This window comes from Cricetulus griseus, chromosome 7 (genome assembly GCF_003668045.3).
Source record: "Cricetulus griseus strain 17A/GY chromosome 7, alternate assembly CriGri-PICRH-1.0, whole genome shotgun sequence".
In the NCBI taxonomy this organism is placed as follows: domain Eukaryota; kingdom Metazoa; phylum Chordata; class Mammalia; order Rodentia; family Cricetidae; genus Cricetulus; species Cricetulus griseus.
The window spans coordinates 133,261,633-133,283,029 of record NC_048600.1 but is presented as its reverse complement, the minus strand read 5'-3'; the positions used below and the strand labels follow the sequence as shown (position 1 = coordinate 133,283,029).

The following is a 21,397-nucleotide window of genomic DNA, read 5'->3' as shown; positions in this document are numbered from 1 at the left end:
GTAAAAATAAACTTTAAAAAAGAGGAAATGGTTTGCATGTTTCACTGGGATGGATGAAATGACCTTGGATTTACATCTGTAATGCACAGCCCACAGCAGCCACAAAGAAGTCACAGACACATGTGTGACCAGAGCTCAGGGCTGCACACTGGAGAAAGTCACAGACAGATGTGTGACCAGAGCTCAGGGCTGCACACTGGAGAAAGTCACAGACAGATGTGTGACCAGAGCTCAGGGCTGCACACTGGAGAATGCAGTGCTCCTCCAGTCTCTGCTTCAGTTCCTGACTCCAGGTTTCTGTTTGAGTTCCTGTCCTCCTGACTTCCTTTCATGCTGGACTGTGACTGAGAGGAATAAGTCAAATAAACCTTTTCCTACACACACACACACCATACACACACCATACACACACACCATACATACACCATACACACACCATACACACACACACACACACACACACCATACACACACACCACACACACACACACACACACACACACACACACACCATACACACACACACACACATACCATACACACACACACCACACACACACACACACACACACACACCATACACACACACACACACACACACACACACACACCACACACACACACACACACACACCATACACACACACCACACACACACACACACACACACACACCATACACACACACACACACACACACACCATACACACACACCACACACACACACACACACACACATACACACACACACACACACACATACACACACACACACACACACACCACACACACACACACACACACACACACACACACACACACAAGAAAGGAAGGAAGAAAAGAAAGAAAAATGAATCCGGGTGTGGTGGCACATATCTGTAACCCTAGCATTCATTTGGGTGGAAGAGGCAGGGGGATCAGGAGTTCAAGGTTGTCCTTGGCCACATGAAACCACTTTCAAAAACCAAAGTTAAATGTGCATGTGACATATGGTCTGCCGTTCTGCTCCTAGGCATATAAATCACCCTGTGTCTGTATGAAGATTTGACAAGAACATTCATACAACAGTTTGAATCAGAAACCACTCCAGATTCATAAACAGGTGAATGAAGAGACACATTTTCAGAACATCCTGTAATGTAACACTGCTCAGCCATGGAAAGAATGATCTATGCACCTCAGACCGAAAACTTGACACAGTTCTATGTGTATGAAGCCCTAGAAAAGCACAAAAGTTAATAGCACCAGGAGTGTCACAGATAAAGAGGGCTGGGGGGGCACAGGGAAACTCGGGGTAGCAATATACACTTTCATTATCTGAGTGTAAGTTTCACTTGCATATATGGGTATCTGTGTGTATGTAATTGTCACTTTCAAAATATTAATTATGCCTCCATGAAGCTGTTTAAGAACGGATTTATAAACAAAATAATAGTCAGTTAGACTTCTATACATATAAAAAGATGTTTAACCTCTCATTATAAGGGAAATAAAAAATTGATAGCCACAACAAGAATGATTTCTTACCAGTCAGGTTGCTGTAATTGCAAACATGACCACACAGTGCTGTAGAGGCTACAGGGACCATAGCAACACTAGCGAGAGGAATACATAGGACAAAGGATCTTGGGGAAGATTCGACAGCACGCAGAAAAATCACCTCTGTGTTCAAGTTTCTTGGAAAGTGCCCTGACTACACCTACACACACACACACACACACACACACACACACACACACACTGTAAAACTTTGTAAATTATTGGAGATGACCTAAGAATCTTTCATAAATGGCTAACAGAACAAATGGCATTGTGTATGTCCAAAGAAGGACCATGAGTAAGGAAAGGACAGGTAACCCCAGGAGGGTGGAGCACACCCATAATCCCAGCGCTTAGCTGGCTGAAGCAGGAAATCCCCCAGGAGTTTGAGGCTAGTCTTGACTAGAGTAAATTCCAAGCCAGCCATGTGAGAGGGACCCTCTCTTAACAGAAAAGGACAAGAAAACTCAACGATAATGCCGCTTTGCGCATTATGTAGGATGGGTGGGTGGGAAGAAGGAAAAATAGTGGGTGCCCTACACACTGTGGTTTTTTTCTAAGATTAAAAAAAAAAGGTTGTTTTTCCAGGCATGGTGGAATATGTCTCCATGCACTCTTATTCCATCCAGCATTCAGGTGGCAGAGGCAGGCAAATTCTGTGAGTTTGAGGCCAGTCTAGTTTACCAGACCAGTTAAGGCTACATGGTGAGACCCTGTCCAAAAAAACAAAACAAAAAAAGTCATAAAAACAAAGAAGAAAATAAGACAGAGCAAAGTGGGAACACACCGGCAGAACCTGAGTGTCAGTGTGAGTCATAGAGAACTAAAGGGCCTCGTGCTCCTGGTGGCAGAGGGGTTCAGAGGACTGTCCCCAGCAAAGCGGCCTTTTCTAGTGAAAAGTCTCCAGAAAGTCATTGAAAGTCCTGGGAGTTGTCCTGAGGACTCCCGGCCAAAGGAAAAGCAGCATTCAGGAAAATCTATCAAGTCCTGGCAAGAACAGCGAGGCTGGGGCACTAGCCTTGGCCCACTCCGCCTCTCTGCCCACATGATGAAAGCTCCACTCTAAATGGGTGCAGCTAAGGACAGACTCCCTCCTCCAGGGGCCAGCCTGGGGCTACCACACAGACCACCAAAGGGTCTCCACCCCCAGCTCTGTGTTCTGCATTGCACACTGCTCCTTTTTGAGTGAGAGCTTATGCAGGCACCCCCAGTGTCCTTCCTCACCAAGTCCCCTGTGGAGGGTGGAAGTTCAGTCTCAGAGTCTTTGCCCAGGCTTACAGCAAGATAGTAGGTCCCAGCAAGAGAGGTGAGTGGAAACCACAGGCTGGCTGCCCCTTCTCTGATTCTAGTTCTTTAAGCCGGCCTCAGCGGACCGTGCTGGAAGGTTCCACTAGGGGGCAGGCCAACCTAAGGGCAAGGAACGCCCTTGCTCATCCGAAGGGCCCCCAGGAAACAAAGCAGAAAGAAATTTCAATCCAACACTGTCAACAAACAATAGAAACTTGGGTTTATTCTTTTGTTTCTTCTACTCTTTCTTGTTCTTTATGCAACAGCCTAAGAAAGGGCTGGGGATACCGCCTAGCTGGTAGAGCGCTCCCCCAGCGCACACACAGCCTGAGGTTTGATTCCCACAGCACAGCATAAACTGAGTACATAGTGGGAGGTGGGGAGAAAGGGGGAGCAGGTTCAGGGGCATCTTCAGACCCTCAGCTAGAAACCTACTTCAAGGCCAATCTGGGTTAGAGACCCTGTTAAGAAAAAGACAACAAAGGCTGAAATATTGCTAAATATGTTTTTAAAAAATTAACTTACGGATGAAATAGGTTCAGCAAAACCCAAACAGCAGGAATGCCAAGAAAGCCAGTCAGAGCTGGGGTGTGGTGGCACATGCTTGCAATCCCAGCACTCAGGAGGGCAAGGACGGACGGAGAGTTCCAGGCTAGCGGGAATTACAAGTGGGTGTCACATGCCCAGCTGTTGTTTTCTTTTATCATACTTTCTTGTTTTCTCCTCCCCCACCCCATCCCTGCAAGATGATAGTGTTTCCGAGATTTACAAATAAATGAAAGTAAGAGCACTGATCTCTCTCAGATCTGTCCAAGCTCAGATCTTTATACAACGGATCAAGAGTGCCGGAAGTGCTATAAGTGGATAAATGAAAGGGGTTTGCATTTTGTTCTCTCATTTTCTTTCCTTTCTTCCTTCTTGTTTCTTTTTGTTTTTGTTTTTGCTTTGCTTTTTGAGATAGGGTTTCTCTATGTAGCCCTGGCTGTCCTGAAACTTCCTCTGTAGACCAGGCTATTCTCAAACAGCATGTGCCATCACCAACCAGCCATTTAATAAAAATATTTATTTATTATATGTAGCATTTTATCTGTATGTATGTCTGCATACCAGAAGGCATTAGATTCCATGGGACTACAGTTATAGACCATTGTAAGCTGCCTTGTGTGTGCTGGGATTTGAAATCAGGACCTATGGAAGAGAAGTGTGGTAGTTTGAAAGAAAATGGCCCCCAAAAGGGAGTGGCACTATTAGGAGATGTGCCCTTATTGAGTAGGCGTGGTCTTATTGTCAAAGTGTGGAGATGGGCTTTGAGGCCTCATACATGCTCAAGCCATGCCCAGTGACATAGACCACTCCCTGTTGCGTGCACGGTGTAGGATTCACCATGTCCCACCATGATGACAATGGACTGAGCCTCTGAAACTGTAAGCAGGCCACCCCAATTAAATGTCCTCCTTTGTACGAGTTGCTATGGTTATGGTGTCTCTTCACAGCAACAGAAACCATAACTAAGATAAGCAGCAAATGCTCTTAACTGCTGAGCCATCTCTATAGCCCCTCTTATTTTTTTACAAGGCAGAAAATTAAATTGTCATAACTGGCCTCTATAATCATTATAAAATATCATTATAAATGCACATCAACAATAGCACTCAGGCTGGAGAGCAGGACTCAGCGACACAATATTTCTATAAGGTTTGTGGAGCTGGAAGTGTGGCCACAGTGGTGAAAAGTGGGAGCATGGAAACTCAAGGTGCACGTAAGCAGCCTTAGAACAATTAAAGAGTAGTATAATTAGTCAGACGTGGTGGGGCATGCCTTGAATTGGGAGGCAGAGTCAGGTAGATCTCTATGAGTTCTAGACCACGCTGAAGATACATGGTGAGACTATGTCTCAAAAAAAAAAAAAAAAAAGATGAAGTAGTACAAGAATCCAACAGAGGAAATGAAATAAAGTACTACTACAAAGAAAAAAATAGGGTTTTTATTGCTGTGAAGAGACACCAGGATCACCACAACTCCAACTCTTATAAGGGAAAACAACTGGGGGGACTCAATGTCTCAACCGCTCACCGGCCACTAAGCCTGACCACCTCGGTTCACTTCCTAGGATCCACAAGTAGAAGGAGAAAACTGATGCTTGCGAGTTAAGGTGCATCCACAGAAAGCGAGTCCCAGACCAGCCAGGACTGCACCGTGAGATCTAATCTCAAGAAGAGGAGGAGGAGGAGGAAGAGCAATCCATCCATCCATCCATCCATCCATCCATCCATCCATCCATCCATCCGACCGTATCAGCCTGAGAATTCAAGGTGCCCAGCCCAACATCACCTTTCTTTACGCACACCCCTTTGCTCTTGGAAGCTTCTCCTTGCTCAAGGGCTGCCCAGCCCCTGGGCTGGAGAGTACGGGGTAGGGGACCGGGTACGTCAGCCACACCAACCACACCCTTTGAGAGGAAGGGACTGAGGGATGCAGGGAGAGCCTGAGGCCAGGTCCGCTTTGCTGGGACCTCAGGGGCCTCAGCCGCTTGTAGTCTTCCCTAGCCGGGGTCTGAAGTAATAGCTCTTGCCTCGTTTCCTACTGTGGTGTCACACTGCACCGACATCTTTTGTCGGGGAGTGCGTGCTGGAGAGGGGTGGACGAGGGAGGGACAGTTTCCCAGTGCCAATTGTCTGGAGGGGCTACGTGGCCCGGGCATGCGCAGTCTCTACCTGCTCCGCTCCCGTTTCCACGAGGCCGGTACCCTCGGCGCGGAGCTGCAGTTTCCGAGGAGGATTTTCTTCGCCAACGCACCGCAGACCGCGCGGAGGAGGGCCTGGCTGTGCGCTTCCGGCCCCGGCACTTCCGGCAGCGGTGCGCTGAGTGTGAGCCGCGGTGCCCGGCGGCAGCCGCCGCGTTCCTGCGGGTCCTCGTGGCGGCGCCGCGGGAAAGGCGGAGGCTCCGGGGCCTTGTCTTCGGAGCGTGCCCGCAGCCACAAGCCTTCGTGGAGCCCGGCCCGCCCCAGCAGTGCGGGAGGTGGTCCTCATTCGAGCCCCTCCGTCGACTACCGGTGGCGACCTCGGCCCCGACCAGCCCAAGGGACAGGGTCAGAGCCGGAGGCTCTGGACCCGACCAGGAAGGGCCGTGGTGGGCTGACGAGCCCGCCGCTCTCCCCGCCCGAGATCCGGGGCGGTGCCAGACCTCCCGCAGCGGGTGGTCTCACCTGGCCAGGTCCCGCCCGCAGGGGCGCAAGTTAGTTGTTCGGGCTCTGACCTGTTTATCCTCACACCAGTTCCACCAAGCTGGCAAATAATCCAGCAGCAAATGAGGGGGTAAGGTCCAGAGAGGGTGAGTGACATGTCAGGGTCACTGATAGAAGGGGCGCGCAGGGTGGGGGGCGGGGAGGGCAGCTCGACCCTATGCCTGCTGTCCACACCTTCCGCGGGGGCCTGTGTGTGCGCACGTGTAGGTGTGTGTTTTGGAGAGCCGGCAGCAATAACTGATAAAGAGTGGTCAGCCCCTTTCAGTTAAACTTTGTACCCTCCAGGGGTATGGTGGTATGTACTGTGGCCGACATGAGAGCCTGGTCCTCTTCTGCCCGTAGTGTGGAGAGGATGCCCAAACTGCAGGGTTTTGAGTTTTGGAGCCGAACCCTGGGAGGTGCCCGACATGTGGTGGCGCCTATGGTGGACCAGAGTGAGCTGGCTTGGAGACTGCTGAGCCGCCGCCATGGAGCCCAGCTTTGCTACACCCCTATGCTGCACGCCCAGGTCTTCGTGAGAGATGCTAACTATCGGAAAGAGAACCTGTACTGTGAAGTGTGCCCCGAGGACAGGCCTCTCATTGTGCAGGTGGGCAGAGGGACAGTGGCTACCAGGTAGCCGCCAAGATCCAGACCCTCTATATATGGGGACAGCATTCCCAGGCCTTCATACCCAGGAGGAGGGCGGGCAGGGGGGTCCCTGCAGTCCTGTGTTGACACGTGCAGTAGGAAACAGTTGCTGGATGAACTCCCTTAAGACTGGGCTCTTCCCTGGGAACTAGCCTCAGTCCTGGTGAAGGCACAGCTTGGATGGTGTGAGGGCTTTGCAGCCCCACTGTTATCTTGATACTTGCCCTCAGTCTGATGTCCTCCTGTCTCAGAACAATTCGGCATCATTCAGCTCTTCAGAAGTCTTGGCCGGTGACTTCTGTTACACATCCAAAGAAACGGCATACATGGTTAACTCACAGATATTTCCTGCTTTACCTTACTGTGATTGTCAGTGGAAAGACTGCAGTTGATTGAGTCACCATGGGGCTCCTCACAGGACTGGGGTGGCCTGGTCTGACCATGGATGACATCCATCTCTTCTTCAGTTCTGTGCCAATGACCCAGAGGTGTTCGTCCAGGCTGCTCTCCTGGCACAAGATTACTGTGATGCCATTGACCTGAATTTGGGCTGTCCACAGATGATAGCCAAGAGAGGTGAGGTCATTTCTATGGTTCTGTGTTGACACCCATCCAGCCTTCAAATACAGGGGTCCAGACCTGTTCTGGGTGAGCCTGGGTGTGGGTGGACATGGGGAGAGTCAATCCCTTCCTCTGTGATGCCACCTGTAGCCAGCAAGCGGCCCTTTTTCTGGGTTTATCATCCTGGAAAGTGGCTCTTCTCAGGTACTTGACTGGGGACCAGGCTCTGCTGGTCACATAGATATCCTCTAAATAAATGGGACCACTGGTGGGAGGTCCATGGCTCTGCAGTACCATACACAGGCTCACTGGGCCCCCAGCCAGGCACTACTGATCGTAGGCTGGGTAGCCCACTTTTGAGTTTTGACAGCTGGGTAAATAGAGCTCCCAAGTTAGGAGTTGACACACTGCTTAGTTTCATTTTCACCCCTGCTCCAACTAGAGACAATACTGATTTTGGGGATCCTATGTGAAGGCTGGAACTCATATACTCAGCTGAGCTGGCCTACTAAGGGGTTCATGTCAGTGTGGAGCCAAGAGTGACATTGAGCCACTCTCATCTTTTACAGGTCACTATGGTGCCTTTCTGCAGGAGGAATGGGATCTTCTTCAAAGAATGAGTGAGTTGTGGCTGTGTGCCACTCTGTCAGTGAGTGAATGAGTCCCAGAGACAGTCTGACAGGGCTCATAAGCACAAGCTGCTTGGTTGGGGCTCAGGAAAGGACAAAGGTGATCCTCTAGGGGCTCTTGGCCACAGCACTTTCCCTACTGAAGGAGGTGACTATAGAGTCCCCTGGTCTATACCAGCCATCCCCTTACAACCAGACATTAAGTACAAGGACAATGCTCCTGCTCTTTGTAGCTCCCACTGTTTCATGGGGACAACCAGGTCTATTGGGTGCCACTTCTCGTTGGAAGCCAGCATAGGCCCCCATCACATGTGAAGACAAGGAAAAGCTAAAGGCATGTGCCAAGAGTATGCCCCTAGACCTGCTCTTTTGACAATGCTAGTGTGGTTTTGTGGGTCTGGCATATAGGGGCTTGGCCATCTTGGGGTGGGACTGTGGTTCCCTCAGAGGCAATCTTTTTTTTTTTTTTCTCAGTTCTGTTGGCTCATGAGAGACTCTCTGTTCCTGTCACTTGCAAAATCCGAGTCTTCCCAGAGATTGAAAAGACAGTGAGGTACGCCCAGATGCTGGAGAAGGCCGGCTGTCAGGTGAGGGCCATGGCTCCCAGAAATGGTTGTTGGGATCCAGCAGGCGATTCGGCCTCACTTTCTGTTAGCTCTCCCTGACAGTCTTCTAAGACCAGAGGCATCTCTTGTTCCTCCTGCAGCTCTTAGGTAGGAGCTGTATCTTAAGACAGTTTCTGTGGGCAGGGCGGTCAATGGGCCCTTCCAGACCCTATTTCTTTTTCTTTGGGTTTTTTGATTTGTTTTTTTGTTTGTTTGTTTTGTTTTGTTTTTGAGACAGGGTTTCTCTGTGGCTTTGGAACCTGTCCTGGAACTAGCTCTTGTAGACCAGACTGGTCTCAAACTCACAGAGATCCGCCTGCCTCTGCCTCCCCAGTGCTGGGATTAAAGGTGTGCGTCACCACCGCCCGGCTTTCTTTGGGTTTTTCAAGACAGGGTTTCTCTGTGTAATAGCTCTGGCTGTCCTGGAATTCGCTCTGTAGACCAGGCTGACCTTGAACTCAGAGATCTACCTCCCTTTGCCTCTGGAGTGCTGGGATTAAAGTGTGCCACCACTGCCCGGCTTCCAGGACTTTGAATGATGAACTCAGTATCCAGCATCTCTGGAAATCTAGGATAAGCAGTAGGGTATCAACCTGGTGCTTTTCCCCAGCCCTGTGTGTCAGGCCTGGTCAAGTGTGCTCTGAGACATGTAGCAGGAGCCACCCTCAGCATCCTGCATCTTGAGTTCTTCCAAACGTTTCCTGTACTCGGGATTCTGGCTCTTGACTTGTGTTTTGTAATTGCAGCCTGGACCTCCTCCACAGGACCAGGGCTCTCAAGACCCTGGGGCCCAAGGACAGACCCAGTCCCAGCAGGCCCTTGTTCTTCCCAGCATGGAAAGCTGAGAAACTTGAGCAGGTCCCTTGTAATTGGTTTGGGACCTTGGCCTAGAGCCATGTTGATCCAAGTGTTGGTCTGTTCTAGTTGCTGACTGTGCATGGGCGCACCAAGGAGCAGAAGGGGCCCATGGCCGGAACAGCCTCCTGGGAACACATCAAGGCAGTTAGGTGAGTGGATACAGTAGGTTGGGTGCAGTCGTTGGTCCTATGGGCTTTGTGGAAAGAACACCTAGCTCCATACCTTGGGGTGCTTAGCATTACTTGATGTCCTGTAACTATCCAGGAGGGAAGGCAGCAATACCATAGACGGCAAGGTGTCTCAACAAGGTGGAACTTGGTGGCCAGTCTCTGGTGCTCCTGGCTTGGCACTGCCATGGTATGGTGTAGGGTCAGGCTTCTCTTCCCTCTACAGGAAGGCTGTGGGAATCCCTGTGTTTGCAAATGGGAATATCCGGTGCCTGCAGGATGTGGAGCGGTGCATCCAGGACACGGGTGTGCAAGGGGTCATGAGTGCAGGTGAGTGGGTGGAGGACTCGGCCTTGTTCTGTCTCTGTCAATCTGTTGAGTAGATGCTGTTCGTTGTCCTGTCTGCTACAAGGAGCCCAGACCCTCAGACCGGGTTTTCCAGACTTGCCAACCCTATAGCTGGCCAGTGACCTGAGTGGCCAGGAAGGAGTTCTAGGCTCTCTTCCTCCCCACTTCCCAGAAGGTAACCTTCACAATCCTGCCCTGTTCGAGGGCCGGAGCCCTGCTGTGTGGGAGCTGGCTGAGGAATACCTGGACATTGTACAACAGCACCCTTGCCCACTGTCCTACGTCCGGGCTCATCTCTTCAAGCTGTGGCACCACACGTGAGTTGCTCCTTGGGTAGGAGTTGTGAGTGGATCTCTCTAAGCACTGTCATAGACCTGCCTGGAGTGTTCTGTGGTCTTCCCAAAGCAACGTGCTACCAACTGTGCTCAAGGGCTGGTGGCTTGGCAGTGAGGAGGGGGCAGGAGCCTGGGTGGGAAGAGATGTTGGCTACGTGCCCAGCACTTGGCTCAGGTGGTGACTGGGAGTGAGTGACAGGCATCTGCCTCAGGCTTCAGGTCCATCAGCAGCTTCGAGAGGAGCTGGCCAAAGTGAAGACCCTGGAGGGCGTGGCTGCTGTGAGCCAGGCGCTAAAGCTTCGGTGCCAGGCAGGTGCAGGGCTGTGGGAGCCCAGCAAGTTCTGTAGTGGGCCAACAGCTTAGGTTTTTGACAGGCCTTGGGCCTTTGCAGGAGGATATGTCCAGGCAGCAAGAAGGAGTGAGGCCAGCTGGCAACTTGGCTGCTTTCCACTGGATCTGCCAGCCCTACATCCGGCCAGGGTGAGCTGAGTCAACGTACAGTACACACAGGGGCCCATTGCCATTTCCTCCAGTCACTAAGGCAAGTCCCTTTTCTGAGTGAAGAGAAGCTTTGTGTGGAGAAAGTGCTTTGGGCACTTACCCAAGTTCCTTTTGTCCTTGGGGTTAACAGGTGGACCCTGGGGCTAGAATCTCCAAGTAGGCAGACTGACATATGTGATCACAGCCTGCCTGGGCTCAGTGGTACAGACCCTGGGCCCCTGAGCTTTAGCTCTCGTTCCAGGAAGGTTTACCTTCTATTGTGTGGGCTGCACCTATGCACTATATCCTTGGACAGGCCCTCTTTACCTGGGCTTAAGAACAGTTACTTGGGATGGATAGGAGAAAATGCATGTCCTTGGCACCAGTGCCCTCCATGGCTATCCAGCCCCTTTGCCCTGCCCCACTTGGTAGTGGTAAACTGATCACATCTTATGGGTGTCTTTGGTTCTGCCCACTGCCCTTTCCCTTAGGCCTAAGGAAGGGAGCAAAGAGAATAGTGGTGGTCGAAGCAAGCGGGCTCTGGAGGAAGAAGAGGGCAGCGTGGACGGCTTGTCTAAGAATAAGCTGAAGAAACAGCTGAGGAACCCTCACAAAACCTTCGACCCTTCCCTGAAACGTAAGTGCTACTCTTGCTGTTGGGTAGATTGTACAGACGCCTCATCTTTGCCTTCTTTTATTGCAGATAGGAACCCAGGCTCTGCCACATTTAAGGCCTAGGCCTAGACCAGACTTTGGGTATGATACTAAGAACCTGTGAAAGGCTTTTAGATCTGATCTATAGTGTTGCTATAAACCTACTTAATTTATCAGACAAGGCCATTGTACAAGCTCCTCGGCTAAGTGCTGTTCAGTGACCACAGAGAGTTTGCCTGTATGTCAGGGATTTCCTTGGCCTCCTGAATCCTGAGCTTCTGGGGAGGTTGCTATGTACTTGGATAGTGGTCAGCCAGGAATCTTGATGCAGACAGGCAGAGGTGAAGGTTCTAGCCTCTCTTGTAGACTCAGGACTTTTCAGTATGGTTTCTAGTTGTGCAGCTTTGAGGTCTCAGTCCAGTGCAAGGTCTCCTGTGCCCTGGCCATTTAGGCAACCTGGACTCTCACACTCAGCTGCTTCCTATGAGTCCAGCAGTTTGGTGGCAGGCAGCTCCTTGGGAGTTTTATCTGGTAGCTTTGCAAGCCTGGGGAGATAGCAGGAAGGACCTTGTCACAGCCTTGTGTAGACTTTTATATGGGAAACGCCATAGTAGTTTCTGCACCACAGGAAGTGGGCATTAGGATGGGTTCTGATTTAGCTCTTTTCATTATTTTTTGGTTTTTGGAGATAGGTCTCACTCTACAGTCCATACCAACCTCATACTCAGCAGCAACTGAGTGCTAGGGTTACAGGCATGAACCACCATACCTGGCTGCCCCCTTTTTCAGTGGGTGTCATGGTAACAGACCGATGGCTGGAACGGGTAGCCTACCTGTTTCTTGTTCATTTCCAGCGAGGCCAGGCTCAGTCTGTCATGTCATAACTAGCCACATCCTCAATCCTTACCCAGTCTCCTAGCCCAGGTGGCCACAGCAAGACTTGTAGAGGTGGGTGGCAGCCAGTCACCCTGGCTTGCCTCATGTTCATCTCATTCAACCAGCCCTCTTTTTCCCCCCCCCCAGCCAAATATGCCAAGTGTGACCAGTGTGGAAATCCAAAGGTGAGCAGGGCAGTCCCCATGGAGTCTGGTACTGCCTATCTCAGAATTTAGCCTGGATACAGGTGTTGGCCTCAGTTCACTAGCCTATTGTACACAGGGCAATAGATGTGTGTTTAACCTGTGCCGTGGCTGCTGCAAGAAGCGAGCATTCAGAGAGACAGCAGACTGCCCAGGTGAGCAGATGCCTGCCTGCTGCAACCAGCCCATCCACCTCCGGCAGCAGTGGGAACCTTGGCTTCCTAACCACCATCCCTCTCTTGCCTTCCCTGTCAGGTCATGGATTGCTTTTTAAGACCAAATTAGAGAAGTCTCTGGCCTGGAAAGAGACCCAGCCTGGGCTGCAGGAACCTCAGCAGGTGAGGCCCGGAACACCAGGTGGTTTCTCTGAAGTCATGGGTAGTGCCCTAGCCTGAAAGCCAGCAAGAGCCATCTCCACCCCAGGACAGCCATCGAAGCCTAGACATTCTTAAGGAAATGCCTTTACTCAGGGAATCTCCTATTTGACACAGAAGGACATGTTTGTGTCTTCAGGTGGGGACCTGGCAATGTTGCACCAAGGCTACCTTGGCTGAACTTGCCCCATTCCCACAACTTATGTTTCCAGCATTGAACAATAAACCATTTCAGAGATGCATTTGCAGATCTAATAATGGCCTATGTCTACTGCTCCCAGTCCACATCCAAGGAGGCTGCTCTCCTGGCTCAGTGGACCTTGAGAGCCAAAACAGTATAAAGTGAGTGGGGGTACTCCCTGCCTTTTCTGAGTGGTCAGAGTATCCAGGGGATTGCCCTGGATCAGATCTTCCAAAGCAGAAAGGACCAGAACCCGGGGCAGTGATCAATCTATACTTTAATGGACTACACTGCTGCAGTCAGAACTACACACGGACAGGAGGGGTTTGAGGTACCCCTACCTGGGCATTGCACACGGTCTGTTTCATTGAGACAGAAACCTAGAGTCAGGCCTGAGTGGCCACAATGGGCAGCCTGCCTACCACAGCAGAGAATACCTCAGAGTGGAAGGGCAGTGAACTGGCATCCAAGTGGCCAGGCTGCTCTAATGAACCACACATAGTCTGGAGCCTCCTCTTGAGGAAGCAGGCAGGAGGCGCAGGTGCTGCTTCCATGGGCGGGGCAGGAGTGCAGACCATCCTGTGAGGGTCAGGGCGATGCCTTTCACATGTTGGTGCTCATCCGTGACTGGCTGTTGGCTGGAGTTAGCTCCCCTTGGCTCCCTTCTCTAGGAGGAGACTGCAATGGACAGGGAGGGTTCAGTGGAGGCTGTGTAAGTGCTGCGCATTCCTTTGAGCCCCAGGCCGCTCACCTTCACATGGATCTGGTTGCGCAGCACAGCTGCCCTCAGAATCATGGCTTTGGCGCGCCGTTGGAACTCCTTGCCCATCAGCAGGGACTTCTCAAAGGTGGTGCTGCGCTGATCCACGTCTCGTGCGTACAGTATCTGCACAGGCACGAGACAAGGCTCACCATGGCCCAGCAGGTCTCCACAGCACATGCTCCCGCAGCCCCAGCCCTGCCTACCCACCTTGCTGTGCGAGTCAATGCGGGCGTTAATGAGACCCTCCAGGATGAGCTGCGTTAGCTCATCCTCCAGGGCTGCAACTGTCGTGTTGAAGGCTGCAGCCATCTTGTGCATGTCAGCTGACACGTAGGGGCTGAAGTACTACAGGACAGAAGCCACAAGCTAGCCACTGCTCCACAGAATGTCTGCACCCCACACAGCCTCTGCTACCCCTCCTCTGCTTACTTGAATGAGAGCCCGGTTGCGAATCTGGGTATATAGTGTCCTCACGTGGGGGGCCAGATACATGTCCAAGAGCAGGTTGTCCTGCAGAGGAGAGCTGGCCAGTGACCCTGAGGCACAACCCAGCCCAGTCTCACTGTGACTATATATACCCTGTCTCTTACCTTCATCTCGTCCAACATCTTCAAGCATGAAGCATACTTGGACTCATAAAATTTGAAGATGATGTCTCTGACCTGTGGCTCCAGCTCCAGGAACAACTTGAAGGAGCTGAGGAGACCAGTGTTCAGTTAAGAAGGGGCTGAGCCTAGGCAGGAACAGAGGTAGGAGCCCACCACCCAACTTACCTGCTGGAGATGACATTGCGTTGCAGCTCCTGCCGGTCAAAAGTGGCTAAGGCACACAGGCCACCATAGACAGCCACATTGCTGGGGGACAGCAGCTGAGAGGCAGAAGGGGAGCTGAGTCCAGACACCTGCGTCTGGTTCACTGGTGCACAGACCAAGGAGGGAGGCCAGTGTTGGGGCCTGGCCTGCCCTTCCCACTACCCACTCAGAATGCTTAGACCTCATTCAGGAGGTTAACAGCCCTCACTTCCTCTTACAGACTTGGACAAGGTGAAGAGTCCCATATGCCCCTCCTCACCTCTGGGAAGTCGCAGTGATCAAAAGAAGCCAGAAGGAAGCACTTAGCAGCTTGCTTATACTTCCGTGCAGCCAGCTCAGCCAGGCCTAAAAGGGGACCAGGGAGGAAACCAATGAAGCTAGGCTATTTAAAAGAGGTTGCTAGAGCCCTAGGAGACCATGGTCATCAGTGGGTAGCACCACTGGCCTCTTGCCCCCAGTGTTCCTCAGTTGAGGGACAGAAATCCTGTTAGTAACAGCATCTAACTGACTGAAGACATTCCTGTAAGTTAGGTCTGCAGGGAATCCTCAGAATGCCCATAACATATAGCCAGGCTCAGGAACCAGCTTCTCTACTTGAACTTGAAGCAAGTGCCACACACACACACTGATGTCCTAAAGCCTGCCTGTACTCTATCTCCTGCTATTCCCCCAAGGTGGGCCCTGTCTGAAGGTTATAAGGGCTTGAGGTGTCTGGAAGCCTCACCTGCAGCACACTTGAGCTTGGTGAGGATGGCTTGGGTCTGGCTGTCCCGCTCTCCACGCTGCTACAGGGGAAGGCAGCAGACATGAGAGGCCCCCTCCCCTGCCCTCCTCATTCAAGGAGCTCTCCTCCCTGTCCCCAACCTACCCTGAGAAGGGACAAGAATATACTCAAAAGGAGATTTCGGCTAGGAATGGGTATGGGGGCCCACCAGGGGGCCAGACTTGTTGAGCAGGGTTATCTGTGGCGGTGGACCTTACCTCAGCAATCTCTGGAGTGGACTCCGCCTTGCTGACATAGCTTAACACATGTGACCAATTTTGCAAGTAGACACTGACCTGGCAGATGAGCAGGCAAGGCCAGACTCAGTCGGGGTGGCCCCTTGCGGCCCCGCCCACCACACCCACCTGCCGCCCACCGCCCAGGCCACCTTGATGACATTGAGGCACATGTTGGTGACATGCTTGGCACTGGTGCAGTAGTCCCGGGCTCGTGAGTAACATTTGAGGGCATTGCTGAGGTCCCCACAGTCCAGGTAGTGGTCACCCAGGTCATCATGGCCGCGCCTGTAGGCCTGGCAGTGAGTGGACCCTGGTCGAGGAGCCAGCCAGCCCAGCTGCCCACCTCTGCCCCGCCCCAGAACAGGCCAGCACCTGATGCTCTCTTTGATAGAATTGCCCTTATAATTCTTCAAGTCTGTGTCCAGCTTCTCCAGTTTCAGCAGGGCCTTCTTCCGAGTGGCCTCCACCCAGGCTGTGTCCAGGGGTGGGGGCTCCACTGCACTTTCGGGGATGGCATCGGGCGCATTCTGCAGCTCCCTGAAGGACAACCTAACCATCAAGACAGTGATAACCACAAGGACCAGAGGAAGGGGAGAGGATATCACAAGCCTTTGCCTATCTCTTGCCCCACCCAAAGGGCCCAATCTGTACCAGGGGCACAGAGACAACTCCTGACCTAGGACCCCACAGTAAGATAGGGAAGTTTAATGGAAGGTGAGGGGTTTTGACCCAAGCCTTTATTTTTTACTTTTCTGCAAAGGACAGCCACACTAGGTTCTCAAGAGTTAGGAATTCCTGTTGTCTGCACAGAGGCAAAGGAAGCCAGGAGAGGGAAAAATAGGGCCTGCTACCACTTCCCCACCACATGGAGTTAACATGGTCACACCGGTGCATGACGGGGCACATCACAGTGGGACACCAGTCATGTTGACAGGAGTACAGAAAGGCCCTGCCAGCCCACACATGGTCACTTGCCCCCTCTGAGGCCTTACCTAGTGGCCTCAGAGAGCTTCCGGTGGATCTCTTCATACATATCCACATTGAAGGTCCTCTGCACAAAGGACAGGGCCATTTTCAAGGCCTCTACCCGCAGTGGAGGGCATCGGTCTGCAATAAACTGCAGCCGCTCAATGCGCATCAGGCCGCTGTAGCTGGCTGCATACTGCTCCAAATCCTGGGGGGGGGGGGGGGGGAGGGAGCGTAAGCAAGGACCTGACAGCCTGAGCCAGAGCACGCTATCTTTCCTTAGGCCTTGGGCCTACAGAATCAACTTCCTTCCCAGGGTCTTAGACCCGCCAAAGAACCCAACATAGGTGGGCAAATGCAAACCCGGAAACCGAAAAATGTGACTAAAGCAGTTGCTAAGAATCAGCCATCTTCCCAAGCGACGCACTGTAAACAGCGGGGCGTCTGACTCGGATCCCTCAACAGACCCAAGTGGCCAGCAGTTCTCCCCCCACACGAGGATCCATCCGTACCAGGGTGGGGTTCTCCACCACGTAGTTCACATCAGGTGCGTTCTGGGGGTCTTCCTGGGGATCCACATCAATCTGCATGGGTTCCACAGCCCCCTGCAAGGTACAAAGAGCACCCTGACACGCCTGGGCGCCTGGGCGAGCAGGGGCTGCTGCTGCCCTCCGTGGTCAGCTCGACCCAACGTTTCCCAAGGCAGCAGTGCGCTCATCTCCCACAGGTGTGGCCGCCAGGCGCCCTCGTCAGCTCTGCGCCCTCGGGTGCGGGGCACAACTCCTCCGGTCCTCCCGCCCTCCGGCGCCCGCCGGCGTTCCCAGCCGCCCCTCCGGGCGCGGCCCACAGAGCAGCCGCGGCGCACAGGCCGCCGTCGCCACGCGGAAGAGGCCGGCGAGGCCTCGAGGGCCGGGGGGCCCGGGCCGGGGCCGGGGCCTCGAGCGACGCGGGGCCGCCTCCCGCGGGCGCGCAGCGGTACCTCGGAGAGCAGCGTGCAGGCCGACAGGCTGACGCTCAGGTTGTAGTCGCCCGACGTGCCGGGCCGCAGGTCCGAGCGGCTGTGCGCGGGGCTGCGGCTCAGGTCGGAGGCCGACGACGAGGCGGAGCTGGGCGCCGGGCTGCCCCGCATCCTGGCCGCCGGCACCAGCGCGAAAAAGCGTTGGCGCGCGAGGCGGGGGCGGGCGGGGGCCGGAGCCCGGAGCGGCCCGCGGCCGGCGATGCTCGCGCGCCCGCCGGGGCCTCGCCCCGCGCCCGCCGCCCGCCCCGCGCCCGCCCGCCCCGCCCACCACGGCCCGACCTGGACGGCACCGCCGCGCGGCGGGCGAGCGCAGCCGCCAGCCCCTACCTGCAGGTTAAACACCTGAACCGGCAGCGGCATCTTCCACCCCCGGCGCCGCAGAGCGACGTTCACTTCCGGGGCGCCGCGGCCGTCAGTTCCGGGTCAGGGCGCGGGGAGGGGCGCTAGCGGCTCTTAAAGGGGCCGCCGCACCCTCAGGCGGGCGCCCAGCGCCCGGGCCGGGCGATCGCATGAGCCGCGCGCGGGGGCTGCTGTGCCGGGCCTGCCTCGCGCTGGCCGCGGTCCTGGCTGTGCTGCGCTGCTGCCGCTGCCGCTGCCCGCCCGCGCGCCCGCCCCGGACCCCGCTCGGATCCCGACCCCGGCTCTGCCTCTCGGGGTCTCCCGCCTGCAGCCCGACGACGTCTTCATCGCCGTCAAGACCACTCGGAAGAACCACGGCCCGCGCCTGCGGCTGCTGCTGCGCACCTGGATCTCACGGGCCCTCGGCAGGTGCGCGCCCCGCCCCGCCCGCACCCCGCCGCCCCGCGGCCGCACCCCGCACCCCGCACCCCGGGGCCCCGCACTTGCTCCCACACCCACTCGCACCTCACGGAGTTTCCTCCCGCAGACTTTCATTTTCACCGATGGAGACGACCGAGAGCTCCAGATGCTGGCAGGTGAGAAGCTCCCCCACCCGGGCCACGCTGCTCCTTGGCTAGAGTCACACGGCTGGTGGAGGGCAGAGCCCGCTCACCCGTCCATGTGCCCACCCTTCCAGGCATCAGGTCCCCCAGTTCCTGGCAGGCTGCCACGGGCCACTGTCACCCACATTCCTCGAGGAAGCCACGCCATCGGCTTCAGAATGAGGGCTGTGGTGGGGCTGCCGTTGAACCGGGCCCACTGGCTGGACAGGCATCCTCCAGCCTAACCCTAAGGGGAGGCGAGCTGGATGTCAACCCTCCATTTCACATTTCTTCCAACTGCGCAGGCGGCCGCATGATCAACACCAACTGCTCTGCCGTGCGCACCCGCCAAGCACTGTGCTGTAAAATGTCAGTGGAATATGATAAGTTCATAGAATCTGGACGAAAGTAAGTAACCTCACCCATCAGAGAGAGAACCCAGGGCGGAGCACGGTGGAGGCTCCCACCCAAATGGGGGGCCTCAGTGCACAGGCCTCTCCCTCCACCTTCAGATGGTTCTGCCACGTGGACGATGACAACTACGTGAACCCTGAAAGCCTGCTGCACCTGCTTTCCACCTTCTCTTCCAACCAGGACATCTACCTGGGGCGACCCAGTCTGGACCACCCCATCGAGGCCACGGAGAGGGTCCAGGGTGGCCGCACCGTGAGTGCTGGGCCAACATCCTCCCTGAGGCTGCCAGAGTGAGAATAGGCTAAGACAGGCATGAGCCGGCCAGGTAGCCTGGGTCCAGGTCCTACAGAGCTGGCGAGTCAGGCGTAGTGACAAAGAAGGTCCTAAAGGCCAAGGTGACTTGTTAGGGACATCCTGTGCCTCTGCAAACGGAAGTCCAGGATGACATGATTCATTTGGAGGGTTGATGGTGAGGAGTGCCATCCTGGGCATCCTTGACCAAGCTTTCCCTTTTTCCAGTCAAACACAGTGAAGTTCTGGTTTGCTACTGGTGGGGCTGGGTTCTGCCTGAGCAGGGGCCTTGCCCTCAAAATGAGTCCATGGGCCAGGTAAGTGGGAGACTGGGAGCCCAGCTGCCTGGCTTTGGGGGTGCTAAGGGCTACAGGGGTGTTGACTAGCCCACCCTCCAGCCTAGGCAGTTTCATGAGCACAGCCGAGCGGGTACGCCTGCCTGATGACTGCACAGTGGGCTACATTGTGGAAGGGCTTCTGGGTGCCCGTCTGCTTCACAGCACCCTGTTCCACTCCCACCTGGAAAACCTGCAGAGACTGCCATCCGATGCCGTTCTGCAGCAGGTAGAAGACACCCCAGCCTGGCCGGGCCCTACCTCCCGGGGGTCCCCCAGTTGTCCAGGGCTAGCCTCGGGATATCCTTGTCCCTGGGGAGTGGACCCTGGGCCAAGACATTACCTGCTGCATGAAAGACCCTCAAGAGCAGAAGCTCATGGCAAATCTCAGAGGGGCAGGGCCTCCCTAAGCCTGAGGGGTGAGAGAAGTTTCCTCTGGCAGGTGTAGTACCCAGAAGGAAGAACTGACCCTCACTCTCCCTGATCCCTCTCTCAGGTCACCCTGAGCTATGGGGGTCCTGAGAACCCACGTAATGTGGTAAATGTGGCTGGAAGTTTCAGTATACAACAGGACCCTACGCGGTGAGTGGGCACTGGGGGCTTTTATCCCTAGAGGGCTCTGGTGTCAGCCCCCTGCCCAGCAGGCCTGACCTCACTTCTTCCCCTGACAGGTTTCAGTCTGTGCACTGCCTTCTCTACCCAGACACCCACTGGTGTCCTGTGAAGAACAGGGGTGAGGTAGCTTTTCGGTAACCGATGACCCCAGGTGGCTGCTCTACCTGGCTCCCTCAGGCCTTGGACTCAATCACTCAGCAGCAGATAAGGCTGCTTGAAGACCTCCCGAGATCCCTCTTCCAGTTGGACACCAGGTACCTCGGGAAAGTGAGGACAGTGGGCTGCACGCACCAAGATCATCAGGAAAATCGAGAGAGGCAATGCCGTTGAGCTGCCGATGCTCCTAGCCCAGCCCGAAGGTCTTCCCATTGATAAGGTCTACCACCCTACGCAGTGACTGTGGCCAGGAGGGGACTGGTTCCCAGCCTCCTACAGCTGCAGCTCATCCTCACCAGGGCGGGCTGGGCATTAAGGAGTGGGCTCCAGGTCTGGCCACAGACTTCCTAGAGGGCTCACAGGGCCACTGTCCAAACCCAGAATGTGCAGACTACCTGGCCAGTGGATGCCTCAAGGCTGTGCTTCCAAGCAGCCCTGCTGTTCTTCCATTACCTCAACCCTTGGCCTCCCTGAGCTTCCCACAGATCAACAGCATAGTGAGAGCCTTTCCTTTAGGCCCCTCAAGAGCAAGACGCAGACCCAGCACCTTTTATAGAGGTACACTGTGGGGAAGTGGCTACAGTGTCGAGTAAAGGCTTCTCTATCATTCTTGGTTTGGCTCCTCTTGTAATAAGTGACCGAGATGCCTGGCAGCTCAGCTTTGCAGATGTCCACACAGCGTGTTCTTCCAGGAAGGCCTGTTCCTACAGCACTGCCCACCTCCTTAACTCCATACTATGAGGCCAAGCAGGACTCCAGAGTGGTCTGTCTCAACACTCATGATGGAACCACTGACACACATATGTGAGCATGACTGCCATGTGCATAACTGCCTGAGTGTAAAGGCCTGTATGGCACAGGTGTTTGTGCATGGGCATGCTAGTTATATGAGAGTGTGGGGCATGGCCGCCATGTGCATGGTTGTGCCTGGGTACATGGGAGCATGTAGGCATAGCTGATGTGTGTACGAGTATGCCTGTGTGCATGGATACATGTATAGTGTTTGTGTGAACATGCTGAAAAAGGGTGTGCACCCTGAACCCTGCCCATGTGTGCTTATGGGTGTTGGTGTGTATAGGTGCGATTGATGGTCCCTGGCTTAGGATGGTTCAA

At 54.3% G+C, this 21,397-nt stretch overlaps 3 protein-coding genes across 11 annotated transcripts; 2 read left to right on the top strand and 1 right to left on the bottom strand.

Moving 5' to 3' along the window:
- Positions 1-5,696: 5,696 nt before the first annotated feature.
- On the top strand, positions 5,697-13,032 carry Dus1l (dihydrouridine synthase 1 like). The gene is made up of 14 exons (XM_027425352.2): positions 5,697-6,140; positions 6,413-6,659; positions 7,168-7,276; positions 7,831-7,881; positions 8,365-8,477; positions 9,420-9,502; positions 9,747-9,850; positions 10,041-10,185; positions 10,416-10,512; positions 10,595-10,683; positions 11,175-11,320; positions 12,361-12,398; positions 12,496-12,571; positions 12,672-13,032. The coding sequence occupies exons 1-14, from the start codon at positions 6,133-6,135 to the stop codon at positions 12,809-12,811; spliced, it is 1,446 nt and encodes a 481-aa protein (XP_027281153.1). The 5' UTR covers positions 5,697-6,132; the 3' UTR covers positions 12,812-13,032.
- A 198-nt stretch (positions 13,033-13,230) lies between these two features.
- On the bottom strand, positions 13,231-17,979 carry Gps1 (G protein pathway suppressor 1). Of its 9 annotated transcripts, none has more exons than XM_027425344.2 (14): positions 17,494-17,699; positions 17,027-17,119; positions 16,541-16,722; positions 15,921-16,097; positions 15,698-15,833; positions 15,528-15,605; positions 15,271-15,328; positions 14,806-14,891; positions 14,508-14,602; positions 14,325-14,430; positions 14,164-14,244; positions 13,942-14,079; positions 13,723-13,857; positions 13,231-13,649 (listed from the first exon to the last, which is right to left on the bottom strand). In XM_027425344.2, exons 1-14 carry the CDS (start codon positions 17,641-17,643, stop codon positions 13,575-13,577), a joined length of 1,590 nt encoding a protein of 529 aa, XP_027281145.1. In that variant the 5' UTR covers positions 17,644-17,699; the 3' UTR covers positions 13,231-13,574. The 9 variants fall into 9 exon arrangements, with proteins under 9 accessions (XP_027281145.1, XP_027281144.1, XP_027281149.1 ...); XM_027425343.1 differs by having other exon boundaries at positions 15,271-15,331; positions 17,494-17,643; XM_027425347.2 differs by lacking the exon at positions 17,494-17,699 and adding an exon at positions 17,860-17,979 and having other exon boundaries at positions 13,575-13,649; positions 15,271-15,331.
- Positions 17,980-18,026: 47 nt separating this feature from the next.
- On the top strand, positions 18,027-20,896 carry Rfng (RFNG O-fucosylpeptide 3-beta-N-acetylglucosaminyltransferase). Its single transcript, XM_027425353.2, is given in 9 exon segments — positions 18,027-18,105; positions 18,108-18,316; positions 18,419-18,467; positions 18,779-18,881; positions 18,986-19,139; positions 19,407-19,495; positions 19,577-19,742; positions 20,010-20,095; positions 20,185-20,896. Coding segments are annotated over 9 exon segments (1,002 nt in total). The 5' UTR covers positions 18,027-18,041; the 3' UTR covers positions 20,267-20,896.
- Positions 20,897-21,397: the final 501 nt, after the last annotated feature.

Excerpts from the sequence above, each read along its gene's own strand:
- Gps1 (XM_027425343.1), bottom strand. The coding sequence starts at position 17,643 with ATGCGGGGCAGCCCGGCGCCCAGCTCCGCCTCGTCGTCGGCCTCCGAC. Across the intron at positions 15,332-15,527 it reads CCACTCCAGAGATTGCTGAG|CAGCGTGGAGAGCGGGACAG; the intron begins GTAAGGTCCACC and ends CTTCCCCTGTAG. Across the intron at positions 13,650-13,722 it reads GCAACCAGATCCATGTGAAG|TCTCCTCCTAGAGAAGGGAG; the intron begins GTGAGCGGCCTG and ends TGTCCATTGCAG.
- Dus1l (XM_027425352.2), top strand. Across the intron at positions 6,660-7,167 it reads ACAGGCCTCTCATTGTGCAG|TTCTGTGCCAATGACCCAGA; the intron begins GTGGGCAGAGGG and ends TCTCTTCTTCAG. Across the intron at positions 11,321-12,360 it reads CTTCGACCCTTCCCTGAAAC|CCAAATATGCCAAGTGTGAC; the intron begins GTAAGTGCTACT and ends CCCCCCCCCCAG.